This window comes from Mirounga leonina, unplaced genomic scaffold (genome assembly GCF_011800145.1).
Source record: "Mirounga leonina isolate KUSES-001 unplaced genomic scaffold, KU_Mleo_1.0 Mir_114, whole genome shotgun sequence".
Taxonomy (NCBI): domain Eukaryota; kingdom Metazoa; phylum Chordata; class Mammalia; order Carnivora; family Phocidae; genus Mirounga; species Mirounga leonina.
The window spans coordinates 2,982,630-3,009,258 of record NW_023270265.1 but is presented as its reverse complement, the minus strand read 5'-3'; the positions used below and the strand labels follow the sequence as shown (position 1 = coordinate 3,009,258).

Genomic DNA, 26,629 nt, shown 5'->3' with positions numbered 1-26,629 from the left:
GAAAAAGTAGGAAAAAATAGTAAAACAATAGAATTAAGAAGTAAATAAAACACATATAGTTCCATTATAAAGAAAAATCAGTGCTATTTAATATAGCATGGAGATCCTAGCAAGAGCAATAAGACTAAGAAAAAAAATGAAAAAGTGTAAAAAATGAAATAAATTTGTTGTTATTTTCAGTTGAGAGGATTGTATATAGAAAACCCCAAATATGGGCGCCTGGGTGGCTCAGTCGGTTAAGCGTCCAGACTATTGATTTCAGCTCAGGTCATGATCTCGGGGTCGTGGGACTGAGCCCCACGTTGTGCTCTGGGCTCAGCGCCAAGTCTTCTTGAGATTCTCTCTCTCCCTCTGCCCCTCCCCCATTCTCAAATAAATAAATAAATCTAAAAAGAAAAGAAAAAAAGAAAACCCCAAATAATCTATAAATTGTTGGACTTAAGGGACTTTGGAAAGATTGCTAGTTATAAGAAAACTATACAAAAATCAATTATTCATATATATATCAGCAACTATTCGATACAAAAGCAACATAAATTATGCCAGTCTCTAATGAACAAAATTATAAATCCTTAACAAGCAACATTATAAAGGACCTAAATAAATAGAGAGATATGCCAGGTTCTTGGATAAGAAGATTCATGAATACAAAATCAAAGTCTCAACAAGTTTTTAGGGAACTGACAAGTTGATCCTAAAATCTGTATGAAAAACAAAAAATCAAGAATAGCCAAACATTCCTACTGAAGAAAAACAAGGTAGGAAAGACCAGATCCAACACTTATTATAAAACTATAATAATAAATACAGTGTGCAGTGTGGTATTGTCATAGGTATAGATAAATAGTACAAAGGAAAAGAAAAGATAGTTCTGAAATGGGCCATGCAAATGTGGAAACTTAAGCTTCAGTGGAATTAGCATTATGAATACATGGTGAAAGGATAGTTTATTAGAAAACAATGTTTAGACAACTAATTTTTGATTTGGAAAAATAGAATTACCTTATTCCATATTAAAAAAATCCAGATGTATCAAGGAATTAAATGTGAATGGCAAAACTGTAGGACTTTTAGAAGAAAATAAAGAATATATTAATGTTGTAGAGGTAAGAAGGATTTTTTTTTTTTTAAGATTTTATTTATTTATTCATGAGAGAGAGAGAGAGAGAGGCAGAGGGAGAAGCAGGCTCCCAAGGAGCAGGGAGCCCGATGTGGGACTCGATCCCAGGACCCTGGGATCATGACCTGAGCCGAAGGCAGATGCTTAACCATCTGAGCCACCCAGGTGCCCGGTAAGAAGGATTCTTAAATAAGACACAAAAAGCACAAACTAACTCTAAAATAAAATACTAAAATATTCAACTATGCTGAAATGAAAACTTCTGTTTCTCCAAAGATACCTTACAGAGAAGGGAAAAAACAAATCAAATTTGTTTTCTGGATATTAATATCTAATTAGTATTAATCACACATATGTATCTCGGTATCATACTATAGATATTGTCATATAGCCCTTTTTCACTTAATATATATTACCTAAACAATGTAATACCATTTTTCACTTAAGAGATTAGTAAAGATAAAAATAGTTAATACACTGTATTATGAAAGAGAGTGAACATAATTATATACTGGAGTGTAAGTTAGCACTTTTTTTTTTAAAGATTTTATTTATTTATTTGCGAGAGAGAGAATGAGAGACAGAGAGCACGAGAGGGAGGAGGGTCAGAGGGAGAAGCAGGCTCCCCGCTGAGCAGGGAGCCCGATGCGGGACTCGATCCCGGGACTCCAGGATCATGACCCGAGCCGAAGGCAGTCGCTTAACCAACTGAGCCACCCAGGCGCCCTAAGTTAGCACTATTTTTGAAGGGCACTTAGGCAATATCTACCCAAACTGTAAGTGTACAGGGGTGCCTGGCTGGCTCAGTCAGAAGAGCATGCGACTTTTGATCTTGGGGTCGTAAATTTGAGCCCCACACCGGATGTACAGATTACCTAAATAAATAAACTTAAAAAAGCAAAACCAAAAACCTGTAAGTACACAAAGGCTTCAAGCTCAGCAATTCTTCTAAGAATTGGAAATGACCTCTAAGCTACATTTATGCATCTATGTGTACAAAGGCATATATATAAGGACACTCACTGCAGCATTGTTTGTAATAAAAAAGACCAACTTAATATTAATACTATACTATATCTAATATACAGAACATATTAAAGTATCCTTGCTTGTCACAGTAATATCCTTTATAGATTTTTTTTTCCTGCTTCAAAATCTAATCCAGGATCACAGTTCCATTTAGTTACCATGTTCCTTTAGTCTCTTTTAATCTAAAAAAGTACCCCCTCCCATTCAGTAGTTGAAAACTGGCATTTTTTAAGAGTCCAGCTAAGTTGTTTTGCTTAATATCCCTCAATTTGGGTTTGTCTAATGTTTCTTCATGATTAGATTCAGGTTTAACAAGTTTGGAAGGGGTATCACAGAAATGATGCTGTGTCCTTCTTAGAGTATTTCACTGGGGGTACATGGTGTTGGTTTGTTCCATCCTTGATGATGTTAAGTTTGATCACTTGGCAAAGGTAGTATCAACCATATTTCTTCTTAAAAACACTGTATGATTTATGTTTAAAAAACCCATCAATTTGAAGAGGGGAGTGGCTAAATCCATGGAATGGAATAATATAAAGCAGTTAGCCAGAATGAGGTAGATCTTTTTGTGCTGCTATGAAGCAATGTCCTAGATACGAGTAAATGAAAGACCAAGGGTAAAAAACAGTAAGCACAGTATATAGTATTCTCATTTGATAAAAACTGGGATATTAATACATACACAAACTTATACATGTGCAGGATATTTCTGGATGGATTTAATAAAACTAGCAAAGAAAGCTGCCTCGAGGAGGGGACTTAGAGGATTGGGGTAGGACCAATGTTTACTTTTCATTGTATCTATTACTTCTACTATATATGTATATATCCTTTTTGTACTGCTGTATTTTCTACTTATTTTATTATTTCTGCAATAAAAAGTATATTATTTTTCCATATTTTTAAATATTCCTAGAGGCCATGCTTTTTAAATGTGGATATAGCAGGAGCGCCTGGGTGGCTCAGTCGTTAAGCGTCTGCCTTTGGCTCAGGTCATGGTCCCAGGTCCTGGGATTGAGCTAAGCATGGGGCTCTCTGTTCAGTGGGAGGCCTGCTTCTCCTTCTCCCCCTGCTAGTGTTCCCTCTCTCGCTGTGTCTCTGTCACATAAATAAACAAAATCTTTAAAAAAAAAATGTGGATATAGCATAATTTACTTAATCCTAGTACTGGATATTTAGGTTGTTTCTATTTTTTTTTATTATAAGTAACACTGTGATGAATATCTTTATAAAATTCTTATGGCATTAATCATTGTGCACATTTTTAATTTCCTTAGGATAAATTTCTTTAAGGGTAATTAATATTTTTTCAGGCTTTACATACTTATTGCCAAATTTCTTTTCAAAAAGATCTTATTAGTGTACACTCCCAATAGCATTCTTGCTATTAAAAAATTCTGTTTGATAATTTGAAAAGTTAAAGGCAGAATCTTATCTTAATTTAGTTATTTGTTATTAGGGATATTGAAAACATTTTTGTTTATATGCCTACTAGCCATTTGTATTTCTTTTTATAAACTGAAGACAACTTTTACCCATTTTTCTGTTGGAATACTTCTCTTCTTTTATTGATTTTTAAGAGACATTCCCAGATTGTCTACTATATATGTTGCAAATACTTTTCCTTTGTCATTTGTCTTTTATTTTTATTGTGATACAGATAGATTAACCTTTTGTTAATAAATTTTCCACTGAATTTAGGCTGAGAAAGGTCTTCCACACCATGAGATCAGATAAATATTAGACTACCTTTTCTTTTAGTTCATTTGTGGTCATTTAACTTTTTATTCCATCTGGAAATTCTTTGAGTATGATGATTGGTAGAGATCAATCTTTGTTTTTTCCAAAAAGTTATATTTTTGTTCCACTACTATGCCTTAAGTAATCCATCCTGTTCCAGTTGTTTTTAAACATTTTATTTGGAAATAATTTTAGATTTTCAGAAGAATTGCAAAGATAGTACAGAGTGCTATTGTACCTATCCTACATGTGTTTCCTTCCATTTTTAGTCTTTTGTAAGATCCATGCAATACACTTTAGAAACTCTTTTTTTTTTTTTTTTGAGAGAAAGAGAATGTGCATGAGCGAGGGGTGGGGGTGGAGGGAGCAGAGAGAGAGAGAGAGAGAATCTTTTTTTTTTTTTTTTAAAGATTTTATTTATTTATTTGAGACAGAGAGAATGAGAGAGACAGAGAGCACATGAGAGGGGGTCAGAGGGAGAAGCAGGCTCCCTGCCGAGCAGGGAGCCTGATGCGGGACTCGATCCCGGGACTCCAGGATCATGACCTGAGCCGAAGGCAGTCGCTTAACCAACTGAGCCACCCAGGCGCCCTGAGAGAGAGAGAATCTTAAGCAGGCTCCACACTCAGGATGGAGCCTGATGAGAGGCTCAATCTCATGAGCCTGAGGATCATGACCCGAGCCGAAATCAAGAGTCTAGACGCTTATTTGATTGAGCCACCCAGGTGCCCCCACTTTAGAAACCTTTTTATTCAAAATAATAAAAAGGCAAAAATTTTATGTGTGTCTAAAAAGGCAACATTATCATTTCCAGATTTCAAAGATGATTTTTTATGTTATTTGCTCATCTCCTAAATATTCTACAATAAGCAATATTACTTTTATAATCCAAAAAAAGCCAGTAACAATAACATGGGGATATTTAACTATTCAGATAAACAGTTAAGAATAACTCATTCAAGAATTTCAGCTAAGTGATGTTTTGTTCTAACAGTTTTCCACTTATGCCTTTAGAGTTCATTAATAATTATAGCCACTTGGGAATAGAGCTTTCGACAAAGTAAATCAGTGTCAGCATCAGTATAAGCACAATGAAATTGGTCACTCGTCTTAGAAGATTCCTCAAGGACATAAAGGTCTTCACTACTTCCTGTATTCTTACACTTAGGGAAACAGGCTGTGTGAGAGGACCCATCTCAGAAAATTTCTGAGGAGACTTCAGCTCAGCCTTTCTTCCCCAAATGAAGTCTTCCTCTATAGAAACTATATGCCAAGTAAATCAGTCTGCATCTTTTGAAATGGAGATTCAAGGACCAATGCTTCCCTAGAAGGGATTGCTGGGAAAATTCCTGACAGAATTAAGCAGAAAGGATCACTGTACTTGGATAGAGTGGCTATTATGTGATATCAATGAAAACAAGCTTTTTGGTAAAATCTGTGAGGTCACTGGCCATAAGACACTCAGCACCATAGGACACCATAGCTGATGAAGCTGGGAAACACAGGGCATACACATATACTGAAGATACTAATAAAATGACATAGATGGAAGAAAAGTTTTTTCACTTTGGCATTTTAAAAAAAATTAATAAACTATTTTTTGGAGCATTTTCAAGTTTACAGAAAATGGAATGTACAGAGTTCCTTTATACCCTCTCATCCCTCCATACTTCAATTTCCCTTATTGTTAACATCTTGCATTGGTGTGGTACATTTGTTACAATTGAGGAGCCAATATTGATTCATTTGTTGTTTGTTTTTTGAGAGAGAAAGAGAGTGTGAGTGCCCGCAAGCTTCGGGGGGAGGGACAGAGGGAGAGAGAATCTTAAGCAGGCTCCATGCTCAGTGCGGAGCCCCATGCGGGGCTTGATCTCACGACCTGAGACCTGAGCCGCAATCAAGAGTCAGATGCTTAACCGACTGAGCCACCCAGGTGCCCCAATATTGATTCATTATTAACAACTAAAGTCCATGGTTTATATTAGGGTTCACTTTTTGTGTTGTTCATTCTATAAGACTTGAAAAATGTTTAATGATCTGTTTTCCACCATTACAGTATCATATAGTATAGTTTTGCTGCCTTAAAAAAAACCTTCTGTACTCTACCCATTTATCTGTCTCTACTCCCCACCCCAAGTCCTTGACAACCACTGATATTTTGGCTGTGTCCATAGTTTTGCCTTTCCTAGAATGTCATGTAGTTGGAATCATAGAGGCCTTTTTAGATTGGCCTCTTTAATTTAGTACTATGTGTTTAAGTTTCCTCTCTATCTTTTCATGGATTGATAGCTCACTTCTTTTTGTGGTTGAATACTATTCCATTGTGTGGATGTGCCACAGTTTGTTTATCCAGTCACCTACTGAAGGACATCGTGCTTCCAAGTTTTGCCAATTAAATTGATAATGGCTGTTATCAGCATGTGCATCCATTTTAACATGGACATAAGTTTTCAATTTATTTGGATATGTACCAAGGAGTATGATTGCTGGGTCGTATGGTAAGAGGGTGTTTTGTAAGAAATTGCCAAACTGTTTTCCAAAGTGGCTGTACCATTTTGCATTCCCATTAGCAACGAATGAGAGTTCCTGGTGCTGCACATCCTCACCACATGGGCCACACATATAAACTTAAGAAGTTTTGGTAAAATGATATGACCGAAAGAATGGTTTTTCCATTAAAAAAAAAGTCTTAATATTTACTTAAAAAGAAAAACCTCCTCAAACAAAATGGACTGTTTAAAAGTATATGCATTATACCAAACTCACTTATCTAGTCCACTGTTGGGTAAATTTATTTACTGTATGTTTTTTGTCTTCAGAAAGCTGCATAGTTCATCTCAGAATCCGTTGGTACTTTTCTAAGGCTTTGGCTCAGATCCTTGAGGACTGGGTCAATGATCTAATGAATCATTTGAATTCCTGAATGTTACAATACTATGATTTCCCTACTGTCTCCATCCCTTGCCCGACCCCAGCTCATTCATTTAAGTTATCAATGTTCTTTATACATGAGTAATATCAAACTACACACTGTATAGTAGTGATAAGTTAATTACATAGTTATTAAGAGATAATGTGGGAGTAGTAACATAAGTCATCATGTAATTTACCTTTGTTCTTTGGGACATTACCATGTAATTAAAGCAAACCTGATATAATATTTTACAGCAACTAACAGTGCTGAATTCTGTATTCCCCCATCCTTCTCCCTGTAAAAAATTTGCTCTCAGTCTTTCCTGGGTCAATTTGATTTTTTAATTCTTTGTTTGTTTTCTACCTTTCTTAGATATCTACACTTTAGTGATGATTTATGTGCTTTCTTAAACTGGTCTGCTATATCTTCTAGATCAAGTTACCAGATACATGCTGCCACATGGCACATGAAATGGTCAACCTAAAGGCTGTATTTTTTTTTTAAAGCTGTAGTTTTATTAAATGTAGCTGCTTTAGAGAATAAGATACATACTAAAACTCTGACTAGTCTAATCCTCAATTTATTAGACTCATGCTACTACCACTCCTATACTTAATGTTTTATAATAAGAAGCAAATGAAAAAGAAGTAAAAACCCAGAATGCCATCAATTTATTCAATCAGTCAACAGCTTTCGAATGCCTACCATTACTAGACATCATGATTCAAAGATGGATAAGACATAGTGTTTGTCTTTGAGAATTTTATAGTTTTAGGAGAGAAAACTATGTAAATACTTTAAAAATAATCCTAGCAGAAGTGTGAAGTATGAACTTAACTAGGAAAGAGACTGTTGGCAGAGAGATCAAATTGGAATCTAGTGCAATATTTTAGGAGTGGTTCTCAAAGTGTGGTCTCTGGATCACCTAAGTCCCACTCTAGACCTACCGAATCAGAAACTGGATAGGGCCCAGCAACTGTCTTTTAACAAGTCTTCCATGTGATTCTGATGCATGCTCGTTTGAGAACCACTGTTCTAGGTGATAGATAATAAGGATAGGAAAGAGAAAAAACAGGTTTAGTGATTTGATGTGGGTGCTGATGAAAAGTTAGGCAGTTAAGGACAATTCTGTGGCTTAAAGCTGAGGAAACTGTGTGGACAATGAAATATGGGCTTTGTCCCAGACTCAGCTCATGTCAAGTGCTCTTCACTAGAGATTCTTATTGCTTTCTCTGGGGAGGATCTACTTTTAACTCCACTCCCACCTGTCAGTGGAGGAATACCAGCAAAGATCCTAGGTAGGACAGGACAGAAGTGCTATTATTTGATGCACTGGACATTCACTGGGCATTTTGGCAAACCAAATTTAGACATCTACAGAATAACTTCAATATATTCTGTGAAATCTTGAGTGAAGCCTCTGACCTGTATGCTACTACTGCCTATTAGCAGGAACTGATTTACAGATTTACGATCTTGAGAATTAGTTTTCTTATTTGTATTATAAATACTTAGGAAATTGATATTAGATGTTGCTTTCTTTCCTAACACATGTATACTCTCCATATTTACCTCTATTTTTTTTGAAGTAATCTCTATGTGTCACGTGGGGCTCAAACTCATGACCCACCCTAAGATCAAGAGTCACATGCTCTATGGACTGAGCCAACCAGGCATCCCTCCATATTTACCTCTATTTTAAGTAACAGTAAGAAAAAGGTAGCTACGATCAGTCTCTCTGTCACTGGATTAGTTACATACACGTTAGCACAGGTTACTCTTTTTTTAAATTAAAAAATAATTTTTTTAGCATGGGTTAACTTTAAATAAAAGCGACCTGATACTAACGTATGGCCTACTCTGCTATTTCCTGACTCATTCCACACCTTCTTTTTTTTTTTTTTTTTTTTAAAGATTTTATTTTTATTTATTTGAGAGAGAGAGAATGAGAGAGAGAGAACACCTGAGAGGGGATAGGGTCAGAGGACGAAGCAGACTCCCTGCCGAGCAGGAAGCCCGATGTGGGACTCGATCCAGGGACTCCAGGATCATGACCTGAGCTGAAGGCAGTCGCTTAACCAACTGAGCCACCCAGGCGCCCTCATTCCACACCTTCTGACAAAATCCTTTAATAAACAGTTTCTTAGATCTATTGACTAGAATGGTTTTTATTTGATGGTAGGGTACAAGTTTGCTTGCAGCTGGCCATGTGATTGATTGATTGATTCATAAAACTAATATTTACTGCGTATTTACCCTATGCCAGGCACTCTTTTGGGTCCTGGGGATACACTGGAGAATAAGACACATGGAGTCCCTGTTCTCTTGAAGCTTATATTTTAATGAGGGAGATAAAAAAAAAATCCCAAGTAATAAGTTAGTAATTAAGATAACTAAGATAATAAATAATAAGATAATTCTAGAGAGTGTTAAGTGCTGTTAAGGAAAATAACTGTGTGTAGCAGTAGAGAATAAGAGCAAAGGGACCCACATTACATAGGATAATTAGAGAAGAGGTGACTTTTAAATTGAAACTGAGAATGAGAAAGAGATAGCCATGTAAAGAGTAGGGGAAGACAATTCTAGACTAAGGGAGCTCCACGTGCAAAGTGTATAAGGCCTAAAAGAAGAAGACCAATATAGCCAGAGCATGTAAGCAAAGCTGAGAGCAGCATGAAATACAGATTCATGCATAGCAGATCATATAGATCCTTTCAGGCCACTACAGGAGTTTGGAGTTTTAGTCTAAGTTCAACTAGAAGCCACTGAAGCAAGGAAGTGAAGTAATTCAATTTCTTCCTAAAAGCGTTATTTTGGCTACTGTGTAGAAAATGGAATGGAGAGTAAGTAAGAATGAAAGTATGGCAGGCCTGGCCTAAACTGATGGGAGAAAAGTGGATGGATTTGAGGTAAGATGATATGAGATATATTCTAAAAATTGTCTCAAAGAACTCACTGAAGGTATGGACAGATGGAAAGGAATGCATCACTTGTACACTGTTGGTGGGAATGCAAGCTGGTGCAGCCACTTTGGAAAACAGTATGGAGGTTCCTCAGAAAGTTGAAAATAGAGATACCCTACAACCCAGCAATTGCACCACTGGGTATTTACCCCAAACATACAAAAACACGAATTCAAAGGGTTACATGCACTCTGATGTTTATAGCAGCATTATTTACAATAGCCAAATATGGAAGCAGCCCCAGTGTCCGTCCATAGATGAATAAAGATGTGGTATGTATAAACGCACACAATGGAATATTACTCAGGCATAAAAAATAATGAAACCTTGCCATTTGCAATGATGTGGATAGAGCTACAGAGTATAATGCTAAACAAAATAAGTCAGAGAAAGACAAATACCATATGATCACTCACATGTGGAATTTAAGAAACAAAACAAATGAGCAAAGGGAAGAAAATAGAGAGACAAACCAAGAAACAGACTCTTAATTATAGAGAACAAACTGATGGTTACCAGAGGGGAGTTGGGTGGGGTGGTGGGTAAAATAGATGATAAGGATTAAGGAGGGCACTTGTGATGAGCACTGGGTGATGTATGGATTGTTGAATCACTATATTGTACACCTGAAACTAATATAAAACTCTATGTTAACTATACTGGAATTAAAATAAAAACTTAATAAAAAAACTGAATCCTAGGTTTCCAGCTTGAGATTCAGGGTATTTCATGTTCCATGTATTGTGTGATAGATGGATTGTACTGTGGGGAAAACTTTTAGGACCATAATTATGAGAAAAAGGGTGTAGATAGGCATACAAACATACACATTGATAGAACCCATCCATCTATCCATTACCCTTTTAAGAAAAATCACCTCCTCTCTAGCACTGCTGAGGGGGATGGTTGATAGATTTTGTGCAGGTGAATCAATCCTTACTACTAACTGAACCAAGGAGAGGGCATATGACCCAAGAGCAAACAACTTATGGTCCTGCCAGTGTCCTACTTATGAATGGCACCAAAACTGAGCTAATGGAAAGCAAAGAAAGACCAGAAAGCTGATTATGAGGTAGGAGGAAGCCCACATGCAATGGCAGCTGAATAACATTACTGTGTTAAGCACTGGAGTGAAGATCCAGGAATATCTGCTGTTCAGGTCTCTAGAACTGATTTGAATCTATAATTACCATCTGGCTCCACTCTCAGTGAAAACCTGTCCAGTTTTGGCTCTTGTTTGAGATTCCTTTTATTACAGATAGCACTTAATGAGGCCATATGATGCTTTACACACATTATTTAACTTTCATAATAACCCAAATGAGGTAGGTGCTCCTTATCGTCATTTTTATAGATAAGGAAACGAAGGCTTAGGAAATGTTAACTTGTCCATAGTCCTACAACTAGTTAATGGCAGTACCAGGACTCAAACCTGTATCTTGTGACCCACCGTCTTAATTATTGTTACAATGTCTTCCTTAATGCTTGTGCGCTTCCTTAAAAAAATTCCTTATCCTGAGCTAAATGAAATGAGTTTCTGTTTCTTTTGTTCAAAAGAGTCAGATGAAACAGTCCCTTAAAACTGAAGTATGGCTGCCTACTGTATCTCGTCCTCCCTTCCATGCCAAAAAGCTCCCTCACATAGTTGTGAGGTAAGAAGATTGAATAGAACAAAATATATTGATGTATCGTGGGGATTTTGAAATGTACATGTAAAAAATAGGATGAGATGTGGGGTGCCTGGGTGGCTCAGTCATTGGGCATCTGCCTTCGGCTCAGGTCATGATCCCAGGGTTCTGGGATCGAGCCCTGCATCGGGATCCCTGCTCGGCGGGAAGCCTGCTTCCCCCTCGCCCACTCCCTCTGCTTGTGTTCCCTCTCTCGCTGTGTCTCTCTCTGTCAAATAAATAAAATAAAACCTTAAAAAAAAAAAACAGGATGATATGTTATAATCATAAATCCATATCCTTTCTTTTCCCTCTGCTTCTGAATACTTTAATATAGAATAAAGATATAAAGGGGCACCTGGCTGGCTGAGTTGGTAGAGCATGCAACTCTTGATCTTGGGGTCATGAGTTCAAGCCCCATGTTGGGCCTAGAGCTTACTTAAATAAAGAAATAAATACAACTGTGGAAAACCAATTTCCTCCTCTATCTTCTGAAAAATTAAAAGAAAGAGCTCTGGTGGTGTTCCATGATGTAACAAAACTTTATAATCTACTATTTCATGGCTTAAAGACTTAATTAACTCAGGGCAGAATTTGGCTTATAACTACATAGCATTTCAAAGGCAAAGAACTGCAGCTCTCTGGGACGCCTGGGTGGCTCAGTCGGATAAGCGTCTGCCTTCAGCTCAGGTCATGATCTCAGGGTCCTGGGATTGAGCCACACGTCGGGCTCCTTGCTCAGAGGGGATCCTGCTTCTCCCTCTACCTGCTGTTCCCCCTGCTTGTGCTCTCTCCCCCTCTTACACAAATAACTAAAATCTTAAAAGAAAAAAAAAAAGAACCGCACCCCCCCAACATCTTTCACTGCCCTTTTTGACAGAGTCTGTTGCATCTAGGCTTTAGAAGAGGTCATCTCTCAGATTATCATTATTTTTATTAGTCATTTAGGCAGATTGGGGCAGTAGCACCAGAGGGCATGGGAAGTTTACTATAGTGCAGTGAATAAATGATTACAGCTATGAGAGGAAGACTAATTTTAAATCTAATGGTCAAACTTATAAGTTTTCAATTTTGTGTTCATCATCCCAGGTGAGTGATTTTTTTCAGACTATGATGTTTTTCCAGCCATTCGCAAGAGGGCAGGTAGAGTGTTTATATGAATACCTTTCATCAAATTTAATAGCTAGTTCAGTTTCTATAGAAAGTAAGCAACCCCTCAGTCTGACCTTTCCTTTTACACAGATGTGCATCAACTTTTATCTTTAAGATGATGACTAACTTATAGCAGCTAGAATATTTTAGATTCTTCTTTAATGAAGAATGGTATTTAGGAACAAGGGTGGCATTGACAGTTTTATGTGTCTAGGTCATGTTGTGCTACAAAAACATTTAAGTTTAATAAAGATGTTAACAGGATAGTTTTTCTACAACATGTGTTTTAAATATTTTGTAATTGCTTTACTACTTTAAAATTGATGTTTCAGAAAAATCACTTGCTTCTTCTGTTGGTATGAGTATAGATCAGTGTCCCTTTACATTGTGTTCTGGTGTTAGTCTAATTACTAGACTGAGAAAAAGTCTGGAAAACCTTTACCCATTAAATTCATATATTTAACAAGTCACAACCTTGAAATCTTGCTCTACCTGAAAGCAACATTAAAAGTGCTTGACTATTATTACTAGAGGAAATTTTTAATAAAAGCTAATTAAGCTACAAAACTCCCAAGCGGTTAACTGATTTTAGGGGCTAAATTTCTGGTACTTCTAATTATCCTCTGATGGCTTTACTTAGTGTTTCACAACCATGACAGATGACAATGAAAAGCTGCAGTGAAATTCATCCACTCTGACACTGTGCTAAGCACCGGTTTCTCCCTCTCCAAGTTAAATCAATACTCTGTTTGAGTAAACACATTTACAGCTTTATTAGGATGTCTTGCTTGTTCTGTAACAGCTACTTGAAGCTGTGGTAACAAATCGACTCAACTCAGTTAAACCTAGAGAGCTGGGTAAGAGGCCCATCGATAAGGTTGTTATAAAAATAAACTGCAGGAGATCAGAAAGCTGGAGCAAACAGTCTGGTAAATGTCAATATTTTCCTTTACAGAGGATGACAAAAACAGTGAGATCATGTGGAAAGTCTTTTTTTTTCCCCTTAAAAACGTTTCTTGTTTCAGTTGGATAAAAGCATTTCTACTTTTTGTGCACAACTCTTCTGAATGAAATTTTTGCTTCCTAATTCCCATGTGCATCTGGAACAGGAAGCTGATGTAAATATTTGGTATTTTCCCTGCCATTTCAGCTACTTTATTTTCCTTCATATTTAGAGGTTTATTTTGGTCATCGGTGACTCTGTAAAATGACCTTATTCAAGTTATCTGGAGTACCTGGTGGCTCAGTCTTACCTTCTTTTTATTAATTAAACAAAACTTTTGTCATCTATGTTTGGGAGGTCATTGCCGTGTAGTATTCTCTTGCTATAATATCTTTGAGACCTGATGTTGTACTTTCCAAATTAGAACTCCTATATTTATGTATTTAACAAGACCAAACAGTGCTAGCTTTAGACAGGCCACACAACCTCCTAACTAGTAGTACATAAAAATGTCTGCTACCTATTAGGAGCAAGCTTCTACAGTGGCGATAGCTCTACTGAACAAGAGCTCTCATACCCTCTTTTCAATGTTCACAGGTTGCTCAAAGGACTAACATCTGGCAGGAAATTCCCACTTCAATTTGGCTAGCTTAGACTACCCAGATGTGACAAAGCAATGGTTTCCCCCAGCGGAAAAGTGCTCTGCATGTAAAGTTTTTTTCTTTCATTTTCTATGTGGCCTAGTTAGTAAAATTTTGTTTTGTTATGCTTTGACTTCATGTTGACTACCAACTAGTCATGAACTCAAGTAACAAGTTATGACCCATATGCTAGAAAACACAGATTTTTCTGGGAAAAGAAAGTCAACAAACATTACATTTTGAAATAACTTAAAAAGCTACTTTGCCTGCTAGGGTAAGGTCTGACTTAGTAGGTATTTGCATAATGAAAACCAAAGCCTAAGTGGTGTCAGATGGTGCAGGGACTGACACGGACAGGAAGTGAGTTCAGAGCAAAGGCTCCTTTGCAATAGCTCAGCACCACACATCCTCCCATACAAAGTGAGCAACTGAGCAGCACGGTAAAACATATAGTTAAGCGGCCAGTGCTATAACTATGAGGATAACTTATTTCATTTTTCTGGTGTCTGAAAATGGAAACCTGTTAGATTCTGTTAAAATGGCATGGGATACTGCATGCAAATTAAAAAAAACTCCAAACCCAAAAACTTTTAAATGCCCCCAATTCAGGAAAGACCCTGAAGAGGACCACGAAACAGTATGTTTTACTCGTATAGGTAAGTTGCCCCTCTGCCCCAACCCCTTTCAAAATACTGCTTTAAAGATCATTCCTCCTCATGAAACAAAAATGTACAAGATCAGGTTAGAATTTGAATTTTCAACCTAATGTTTGATCTCTTTTTTTTTTTTTTTAAGATTTTATTTATTTATTTATTTTTTAAAAAGATTTTATTTATTTTTTAGAGAGCAAGCGAGCGAGAAATAGCATGAGAGGAGAGAGGGTCAGAGGGAGAAGCAGGCTCCCCGCCGAGCCGGGAGCCCGACGTGGGACTCGATCCCAGGACCCTGGGATCATGACCTGAGCCGAAGGCAGACGCTTAACCATCTGAGCCACCCAGGTGCCCAGATTTTATTTATTTATTTGAGAGAGAGAGAATGAGAGAGAGCACATGAGAGGGGGGAGGGTCAGAGGGAGAAGCAGACTCCCCGCAGAGCAGGGAGCCCGATGCGGGACTCGATCCAGGGACTCCAGGATCATGACCTGAGCCGAAGGCAGTCGCTCAACCAACTGAGCCACCCAGGCACCCTAAAGTGTGATCTCTTGATGTGGTTCCCAAAACAAAAGTGTGGCATATGCTTCTGTTTATAAGTTGAAGTCAAACATCTTGGATACCCACATGCCAAGAAAAAGTACATCAAAGGCTTCTATCCATTTGGGATATTGACTCTTGACTTCTATATTTCCAAGAGGCCTATATAACAGACTGCTCAACAGACAACTTTCATTTGGGTTATTAACATGTATAATTACTGGACCATGAATTAACAAGTCAGGAGATCTGGCTCCTAATATTGCATATTTGCAATTAACTCCTTTTCTTTGGGACTCACTTTCCTCATCCATCAAATGGGGACTTCTGAACAGATCATGGTTTTCACACCCACCATTGACTTATTCCAGGTAGTTATTTTATAAGCCACCAAATAAAATGTAGGTAAGGCCAAATGAGGATTTGTTTAATCTCATTTCATTCTGATTCCGGTAAGACCTCAAATGAACATAGTTTCATGACTGAAAACAGTTTAAAAACCTGAAAACCAGAAAATGTGATTTTTAAAAATATTCCCTCTCAGGGAATGGCTCAGTCAGTTAAGTGTCTGCCTTTAGCTCAGGTCATGACCCAGGGTCCTGGGACTGAGCCTCGCATCTGCCTCCTTGCTCAGTGGGGAGTCTGCTTCTCCCTCTGTCTGCTGCTCCCCCTGCTTGTGCTCTCTCTCTGACAAATAAATAAATAAAATCCTTAAAAAAAAGTATTCCCTTTCAGCACTAACATATTAAGTATATAGTTAAAAGCAAAAAGACTCATCAGGACAAGGTCATACCTTGTCCTAGAATAAGGAGATGATAACAAGCTTATTTATGTGAGCTTATATATGTCCTAATTCATAAGCAAGATAACTAATATTGTTATTATTTAACTCAACTGAAAAATTGTTATTTGATCAAATGACAAGTTCTCAAAGCAGGGTGGTTCTAAAATTTTAAGAGCATTTGATGAAAGAAACTGGTTTTTAATCTGCCATTTATTTCATAGACTAGAAATAAAACAAACGTATCTCATCTCTATAAAATGTCAATGTTAACTGGATAATTAAATGAAAAATAAATTAAGAGCCTGTGTTCATACCATAGATTTGGGAATTCATATATCTGAGGTGAGAATAGTTGTAAATTTAGTAATTGTGTAGCTAATTTTTGTTTTATTCAGACCTACTGATGGTAAATAGCTTTACAACATCAGAGGTTATGTATTATACAAATTTTCATATAAGAAGTTTGGCAAGTTGTTTCTAATGACTTATTTACCATGAATAAAACTTCTGTTAGGTCCCTGGGTTGGCCAGGCTATATGTATCAGCACTATGAACCTGATTTTATTTATTTTGATTTTATTAATTACAAAGTCAATAAAAGGTACATTGTACCAAATTCGAACATAAATGAGACAAGATTTAAAACTGAATACATTTAGCTTCATGAAAACTTACTATATTGCTCCTACCTTTTTTCATCTTGGTATTGGCTGATAAAATCTGTTAGGTCATATCATAGATAGGCATCAGTCTATGGACTAGTGCTTAGAAAACCATTTTGGTTATTTCTCCTCCCTTGGAAGGGAAGATAAGATGATATACTAATAGAGCAGAGTATAACAAAATAATTAGGGGTAAGAACTCTGGGGTCAAACTCTGAGTTTGAATCCAGGTTTTCACTGTGATTTTGGGCATACTTAATCTCTTGTACCTCTGAGACTAGAGGAACTATCCAGCTGAGCCTAGGCCCAGTTGCCGATGAACAGATTTGTGGAGCTAAGTAAATGGTTGTTGTTTTAGGTCAAAAAGTTTTGGGGGTAGTTTATTAATTATACAACTAATACATGTTATATGAATCAGACAGATAAGGGTAGATAAAACTGACCAAATCCATGTAATAGCAGCTGGGGCCACTAATGAATTTAAGTGGGTTCCATTTGACTCACAAATATTCTAAGGCAGGAAGCTGATACACATATATTTTGCCATGTCACAGTTTTAAGAAAATTAACTTTGCTTAAAACATTTCCTCTGGTCCTCTGCCACTAAATACAATCTTATAAACATCAACATTGTTTTCTTGGAATAAACATTTCTTAGTAATCTTCAAATATAGGAAACTTAGGTTCATATTTGAGCTTCAGGGTCGGATAGTCTTCATGGCTCAGACTATCTTTGTCGTATCCAAACTTCCAGAAGACAAAGTCCTTTGAATGCCATTGTCTATTTATAATTGCTTCGAGGTGAAGGCCATCCAGGATACTAGATCTTTGAGGAAACATTCATGCTTGTGAGAGATTCCAGACTTTACAACTTAAAATCATCCAGTATTCCATGTGAACTAAAGTTATTTCTCTTTTTTGTCATGGCTTGAGAAGCATCTTTACCTCTTTTAACCATCAAAGGCTTAAATAATCTTAGGCAATGTTCTTGAAATTTGTTCCTGGTCCCACATGAGCTTTTCTAAATGTCTGGATGTTAACACTAGAATAGCATGTCATGAAGTCTTCTATGAGTGTGCAAGGTGTGAATCTCCCCTCCACTTCCATGAATTTGAGCTGCTATCTGTTATGAATTTCATATTCCTAATGATGAAGTCAATTTCATACCTCATTTGATGGTTTTAAGGAAAATTGCTGCTTAAGAAATCAAATACCAAAGATGTCCTACTTAAGACAGGGACCAGTATTATTGTTAACAGACAGGGAAAGGTATTGTTTCCTTGGGTGTGGGTGTGGGATGGGTAAGAGTATGCAGTTCTCATCTTGGTCCCCATCAAATAAATCCTCTGCATACAAAGGTCCTATGAAAGTTCTGATTTTTGAGTGAATTAGTGTGAGAAATAACATATTTAAGTTATTTTCTAGTTTTCTGAGTTGGACAGCTAAGAAAGGTGGTGGTGCAGAAAAAAAAAAAGAAAAACACAAGAATTCTGCACCACTTCTTTGCAGAGCACAATTTAGCAGCAATTAAGAAGAATGGGAGAGGGGCACCTGGGTGGCTCAGTTGGTTAAGCGACTGCCTTCAGCTCAGGTCATGATCCCAGGGTCCTGGGATCGAGCCTGCATCAGGCTCCCCCTGCTCTTTGGGGAGCCTGCTTCTCCCTCTGTCTCTGCCTGCCACTCCCCCTGCTTGTTCTCTCTCTGTCAAATAAATAAGTAAAATCTTTAAAATTAAAAAAAAAGAAGAAGAATGGGAGAGTAAGCTACACATGTTTGGGAACAAACAAGGTGAGACTAGAAAATACAAAGATAATTTAGAGAATCCCCACGACTCTCCAAAGTACAGCCATGTGCTACATGAGAAGGAAATAGCATCCTTGTTTTAGAAACTTAAATCTTTTTTTCTTAACCAAAAAATTTTTTGAAAATGAATTAGAAAGTAAAATTAATGCTTCTTTTTATTAGATGGGAACTAGGATAATTATTTACATTGGGATTGCTAAGTGGCTTTAATAGTCATGTGTATGCTATAGGTATTATCTTTTAGGGTAATATATTTTCCCTGCTAAACCTGTCATGAGAAACTTAAAAAGTAATAGAGGTAGCACACTTACTTTACTGTCATTCAAAAGAAACTGCTCTAAGCTATATATGGCTCTTAACCACATTTAACGAAGCTTTTTTAATCCTAAGAATGTTGGTCCTTGGGTGAGGTCTTCAGTCTTTTATCTGAGAGCTATATATATGTGCTTGGGTATAATCTGTCAAAGGCGTACTCACTTTTAGTCTAAAGATGATTTGTAGGTCTAGTCCATATTCCTACAGCTGCCATAAAACATACAACTAAATCATATTAGATTAACACAGGCTGGTATTGACAGCCCACTGGGAACATATTGATTAGGTCCTCTTTCATGTTATTTGTTATGATTTTTCTTCTCAGTTTCATTTACTGGGAAGACACAGGGGAAGAGATTTCACCAGGAACAATGACAGTGCCTGTCACAAAATGTTCTCAATGTTTCCATTTGTTACTATGGCAGTGACAAAGAGGGTTCCAAATGAAAAGGCAGACCTGCTGTGACAAAGCACAGCAGGACAACAGGAAGAAATTTTCTCCTGACCTGGGAAATTAGGAAATCACACTTAGAGATTATAGAATTGTCTCCATTTCCAAGGGTACAATCGTACCACTTGGGCTTTTGAGGGTGCATGTGAAAAGGGTAGTTCCATCAGGCCTGGTTACGGACAAATAAAGGGCAAATGTTACAGAGTGCTTAAGCTCTCCAAATAGAACAGGAGGCATGCTTGTAGAGGCTAGAGGTAATTGTCACTGTTACTGAACCCCTGAGATGGAACTATGAATTTAATTTATGTACATGTGGGATACTCATTTTAAAATTATACATGAAAACCTATGATGTACTCTAGTTGTATATCTCTTATGTGGCTAATAAGGACACATGGCACTCTGGTACTGGGATATGTAAGTAGCACATGGTAGATGAAGTGATGCTTTATCCAAGAGCTTGAAATTGGGACTGGAATATAGTTATGCAAAGTCACAAAAGACAGAAATACCCTTAAGCCAGCAAAACTTAAAGGTAATAGGAGGAATATATTATCTATCTAAAGATAGAATGTGTCAGTCAGAGAGGAGATATGTTAATAAGGCAATAAAATAGAGCAAAGAAAAAGAAACTACATAGTAAATGCAAAAGTTGCCATTGCCTCTCCATTCATGTTCGAGGTAGAGAAGTATGTTTCAATAGCTGGAGTATTTCCAATCCTAGTAGAAAGGCTTTCCCTAGCGTAGAGATGGAAGTTGGGGTTTTTAACCAATGGATTTTTTAGCATTTCCTACTGATAAGACCATCTCTATTGTAAGATGGAATGCATTAGCCTAGTGCTAGTAAATGGTTGATTCCTGTAACTCCTTGTATTTAGATTCCATGCTGACCCAGCAAGTTTATGATCTGTCTTTCTGTATCTCTGTAGCGCAATCAATTCTACTGCTTAGCAAAAAGCTCCTGGTTCAAACTCACCAGGGACTATAGTCCTTCGATTATCTTTCCTTTCACTTTCTCTTTTTTTTCTGCAACCATCTTACCCTAGAGTCCTCAGAATCCTATCAGATAACAAAAGCTCCTGTTCAATACATGAAATCATCTATTCAGATAATAGAAAGATTCTCTTTGGCAAAATCCAGCTTTTGTTAGTAAGGCTGGTCTGTGGCTCTCAGTCCTAATGACGAGATTTCCCTAAAAGTTTAGAAAAGCAATATAGTGCACTAAGAGCACGACTCTGGAACCAGGCTGCCTGGGTCAAATCTTGGCTCTTGTACTCTCTAGCTATGAGACTTTGTGCAAGTTACCTAACCCCTCTGTGTCTCAGTTTCCTCATCAGGAAAATGGGGTTATTAATAACCTACTGCAGGGTCTCCTGGGTGGCTCAGTAGGTTGAGTCCAACTCTTGATTTCGACTCAGGTTGTGATCTCAGGGTCATGAGATTGAGCCCTGCTTTGGGCTCGGGCTCAGCGGAGTCTGCTTCTCTCCCTCTCCTTTTGGCCCTCCCCCTGCTCGTGCACGTGTGCTCACTCTCTCTCCCAAATAAATAAATAAATCTTAAAAAAAAAAAAAAAAAAGCCCTGCTTCAGTGAGCTTTTATGAACATTAAATGAGTTAATATATGTAAAATGCTTAAGGTGCTTACTGGCTAGTAAGTGCTATATAAATGCTATCTATTGCTATACTGTACAGTTTGACTTACACAGAATGTGCTAAACATGCCAACATAAGTATTTCAATGCTAAAATGACATTAGAGTGTTCATGTCATTGCATGACTCAGTCTTTCAGGATCTGATTATCCTACTCAGAGTAGGGTTAAAGTGAGAAAAATGGCTACCAGTAAAGTCCTGCCTAGTGTCAGCCTGCCTTCCACTTTCTCTATAGTGATTTCAATAGCATGTAGTGAAACCCAGTGTTTGGATCCAGGGTATGATGAAAGTGAATAAAGTGAGGAAGCTGCCAACATATTACACAAGGGGTTGACAAATGAGAGCCTGAGGGCCAAATCCAGCCTGTGGCCTGTTTCTGTATAAGTGGAGAGCTACAAAAGGTTTTTACATTTTTAGAATATTATAAAAAAACAAAACAAAAACAAAAAGCAAGCACGCACACAAACACAAGAATAATATGCAATGCAGCTTGTATAGGACTTGCAAACTTAAAATATTCACTATCTGACCCTTTACAAAAAAAGTTTGTGGCTCCCTGTTCCATACTCTTCCCTTACTACTTACTTCACTGTACCCCAACAATAAATACATAGGCAGATAGAGTGAGATAAAAAAGAGGCTGATAATCCTGTAACAGAGAGCCCAGGTGCTTTGGTGAGGTAGTTCATTTATTATCCTTACCAAAACACAAATGGGTACCTAGCTGTTCCTACTTCAGTACCTTAAGAATGACTTCTCTCTCCCTCAGAAAGTCCGTATGTTCTTACCTAGTACTGGAAACATTATAGGTAGTTAGGTGTTCGTCAAGGAGTCTGTTTTTGCAGGGCTAGGTGGCCCAGGACCCAAGGTAGTGACTAATTAGGTCACCATCATATTTATGATGGCCTCACAATGTGCCCTACTAAATATTAAAAAAAAAATAGAATACTTACTGTTTTAAATATTTAAAGTACTTAAATAATGCACACACAAGGGATAAGTTTACAGGTTATGTACTAAGATTCCTGGTTTAACCAATTTTACACAAGAAATCCATAGTGTTTCCTTAATGTATTATAGAATTTAGCCCAATTCTGGATAAGAGATTTTTAGCCTACATGACTTTATAGCTCTGAGGAAATATGGCATAGGAAAAATAGCTGGAAAATAGCTAATCAATGAGGAAGCCTTTCAGAGCAAAGACACAAAAGATACAAGCATGACAGTAGAGTAGAATGCTATCTGTGGTATGTACTCTTTCCAAAGAATAAGGCATGGGGCATGCTATGAGTCTACTGGTTAACAGCTCATTGAAAAGTAGGCATGAAATTTCAAAGAAGAAAATACGAAAAATTTATCTTGGTGAAAAAGAGCATTAAAACAAAAGAATATCTATATTTGAAACAATACTATGTTAAAACCATCACATAATTTAAATTTCCCATGATTCAAATTATCTTCCCAGGAAAGGAGGACAAGGGTCAATTCTATTTACCTTTGTTCCTTGTTCAGCTTGATGTTATGAGAAATAAAGAGAGATCAAGAGAGACTCTTCTGGATTATTATTCAGGAATCTAAAGTTTTCTAGAGACCACCGTCTAGCTTAATTACACTTAACTAGAAGGGGTTTAGACATATCAAAAGAACTTTTGAACCAGATTTTAGATCAATCTAATTCATCAAGCTAAGAATCTCCCAATTGTCTTCATCTTATTTTTGAGTACTCATTCCAAAAATGACTTAGTCCTTATAAATTGTGCCAGTTCTTACTAAGCCTGAACCAGACAAAAGTTTAACCCTTCCTAAAGTACATTTATGAACATTTAACTATTGTCTTAGAAACAGATGTTTTAATCAAATGATATAATCCACAGACATCATCCTTAGGTAATATTCACCACAACTTGTTTTGAAGAACATAATATGTTAACATTTAAGCCTGAAGGCCTAAGAATATACTATATACTGTACTTGATACAGCTTGTTTATGCAATATTCTCGCAGACACAATTAATCTTGTGAAAATGACTGGGGTACAGCACAATAGCAAATTATCTTTGAGCCCCAAATAAGTATTTTTCCAATAGTAAAATACCCTCATAATACTCACAGCGATAGTAGCATATGGAAAGAACATTAAAAAGAAGAAATCATCAAATTCATAAATCTTGGCTATGTAGTAGAGGCAAGGGTTAAAGGAAATGTTTAAATTATAAGTATGAAATAAATGAATCTGTACCTCCAACAAATGCATCTCCAGCTCCATTGGTATCAACAATTTCTTTCTGGTTTTGATCCAAGACAGCAAAAGCAGTGACTTCACTTTCTGCAAGTAGAGCCAAAGAATGCAGACTGACTTCTCTTTGTAACACTCAATACAGAAACTCACCTAGTAAAGTCTGAAGCTCCTGCACCATTCATCATTCAAAGAGAGAGACAACATGAGTTCCATATTCTCCACATGAGTACTTGGGAACCAAGGCAAAGTCATCTGTACACAATGCTTTTTTTTGAGTAATTTTCAGCATACAGATACTGTGTTTTGTTAGAGTTATACCTAGGTAGGTCACATATTTTGGGAATGACTGTAAACCACAGCAGTACCTTTTTGGACAGTATAAATACGTGAACAGAAACTACGAGTGAAAGGAAGATTTGTAAGGACTGGATCATGGATCTCTAATAAAGCTTCAAGCCTGACTGCATTCTTGGCAGTGAAATCTTGGATACAGTTAAAGAGCTGTAAATTTAAAATATATAAATAAAGAGTCTTGGGTGTTTCTCTACAGAAAATCACAATGGTATGATAAAAACATAACTACTATTCTGTTATAATTCTTCATGCCAATGTTAAGAATTACTGATTTTACTTGGCTTATTACAAATAACCGAATCTAGTTACTTTTAACAAAGGAGTCGCTATTTCCTTTAAACTGTCAACTAACAAAAGGGAAAGCTAGGTAGAACAAAAGGGACAGTGCAATGGATTCTTGTCTTATAGCAGTCTGGACTAGGGCTTGATTGTTTTGACTATAAAGTAACCTAATACAGTACTTTAAACTTGGCACATGCCAGTGGAATGGAGTTATTTGTGATGAAATTTGGCCCAGAGGACATCTGCAAAAGATTGGACAGTGCTTTTTATTGGTGGCTGGAACTTCTGAAATCACAAATTTGCATCCCTTATGGGGACAGATGTGGCCAAAAACTTGTAAACTTCAGTCTCACCTAAGATCAAGAGAGACAGAAAAGGAGATACTGAGCACCTTAGAACCCAAGAATCTCAAAAAGCATATTCTGTCTGTCTTCTGTTACCTGGTACTAATGGATACTTTCAACAAGAGATAAGCACAGATACGATAATGAAAAAAAAATCCTACTGGAAAGACTGATATTCAAGAAGAGGATTCTTCACTTAGTGATCCCTTTTGACCATATGACTGTAGATGCTAAAAGACTCCATATCAGAAGCATCTATTTAAACTCTTTAAGTAAATAACTTTCCACACTTTTTAACACCAGGACCTACATGGTAGTTAGCAGGATTTTGATTAATTGGAAGTTAAGGCATAAATATCCAGGATTAAATTTTCTAGGGAGTATGCAGTACACACTGCTACACAGGCGGAAAAAAAAAAAGCAAGCAGACTTTACTAGAAATAATTAGGAAAGGGCTACAGTCTGATTTAGGAAAAAGGACTATACCATAAATATTTATAAAGAAATCTGATTTTATTACTTCCAAGTACAAGTCATACTATAAAGAGAATTAGCAACTATAAAGTCAGAACAAACAGCCACTAAATAAGTAAAATGAGCTAGGTTAATAATGCTATTACCATTTATAATAGGATTACATTATGTAATAATAAAATATGTCTATAAAACACTTTAGGTAATGTAAGTGTTAATATAAGAATTAATTACTGGATTACAGATTTGAAAAATAATTACATATAAATGGTAAGTAAGCCATAATTAGATATAATTCCTTGAGTTCTTTGTTAGAAAAAGTCATGGATTTTTGGTTGGGTAAATCTTTATTTATGAATAGAACCTAATTCAAAATGGAAGAGATTATGTGGAACTTTGCTCTTGAGAATCATGACTTCTTGGTTTAAACTACTGAAAATTCTAAATGAATGCAGTTTTCTGGATACATGTGTATATCCTTGAGATGTTTTATCCTTAAGTGACATAGAAGTTCAATTTCTTGTAATACAAAGAATTATTTTTAACCTTTTCTACTCATTAATGCAAATAAATATATAAGAATATCAAGACTGCAAAAGAGCTGTCATAAATTGTTATATAGTCCAGTCTCTATTATCTTCTGTATCTAGAGTTATATTATGAGAGCTCCCTTCAAAATAATGACCCTGAAAATTTGCAAGATCCTGAAATGTGTTCTAAATTATTAAAGGATTAAACAATGTTCAGTAATATTTAAGTTCAATTATGTTTGGAACATTCTGATTTTTTGAAATGAAATGATCTAAGTTAATTTAGAGAGCTATTTAAAAACCCCCAACATATGGGGCGCCTGGGTGGCTCAGTCGGTCAAGCATCTGACTCTTGATTTTGGCTCAGGTCATGATCTCAGGGTTGTGAGATCCAGCCCCATGTCCTCAGTCTCTGCACTCAGCATGGAGTCTGCTTGAGATTTTTTCCCTCTGCCCCCTGCCCTCTCTCTTTCAAATAAATAAGTAAATCTTAAAAAAAATACCCCACACAACTAACTTCACCAGCATGACCTATTCCACAGCCTTCTAGACTATGTATTGAATGAATATATGAAATACCTCACTAAATCTTAAGATACACTTATAGGCATGAACATTATTCAGCCTGTGAGGCCCAGGACACTCACAGGACTCATGTGGACCTAGTTTTCTTAGGTGTAAAATGGGGCTGGAGTAGCTACGGGAAGAAGTAGCTAAAATAGCTTTCTGTATTAGTTGTAGAAAAATGACACTGTCAGTTCTGATCAAATGCTTCTAAATAAGAGCTTAAGACAAGTTAGAGCCTTTTATTCCTGTGATTAATTCATTCCATAACTGGAAGCCTGTATGTCCTATTCCCTTTCACCCACTTTGCTAATCCCCCCATCTCCCTCCCCTCTGGCAACCATCAGTTTGTCCTCTGTACTTGTAAGTCTGATTCTGCTTTTTGTTTTTTTATTCATTTGTTTTGTTTTTAGATTTCACATATAACTGAAATCATATGATACTTCTCTTTCTTTCTCTGACTTATTTCACTTAGCACAATACCCTCTAGGTCCATCTATGTTGTTGCAAATGGCAAGATCTCATTCTTTTTATGGCTTCATCATATTCCATGTGTTCCTTATCCATTCATCTATCATTGGACACTTGGGTTGCTTTCATATCTTGGCTATTGTGAATACAGTCCATGGTACTGGAATAGCGTTGTATGGTGACAGATGGCAGCTACATTTGTGGTGAGCATAGCATAATATAGAGCTGTGGAATCACTCTGTTGTACACCTGAAACTATGTAACACTGTGTCAACTATACTCAGATAAAAAGTTTTTAAAAAGTAAAGTGTATAATACATGGGAGAATATTTCTAATACTATATGGA

General features: G+C 36.8%; 1 protein-coding gene across 4 annotated transcripts in view; it reads right to left on the bottom strand.

The window, feature by feature from the left end:
* The window catches only part of ADK (adenosine kinase), a 510,536-nt gene that overhangs the window by 12,201 nt on the left and 471,706 nt on the right, over positions 1-26,629 (bottom strand). For all 4 annotated transcript variants that reach the window (XM_035022256.1, XM_035022282.1, XM_035022274.1 and 1 more), the window contains one exon: positions 23,264-23,350. In XM_035022256.1, the coding sequence (XP_034878147.1) occupies positions 23,264-23,350 (87 nt within the window). The remainder of the gene's footprint in view (positions 1-23,263; positions 23,351-26,629) is intronic.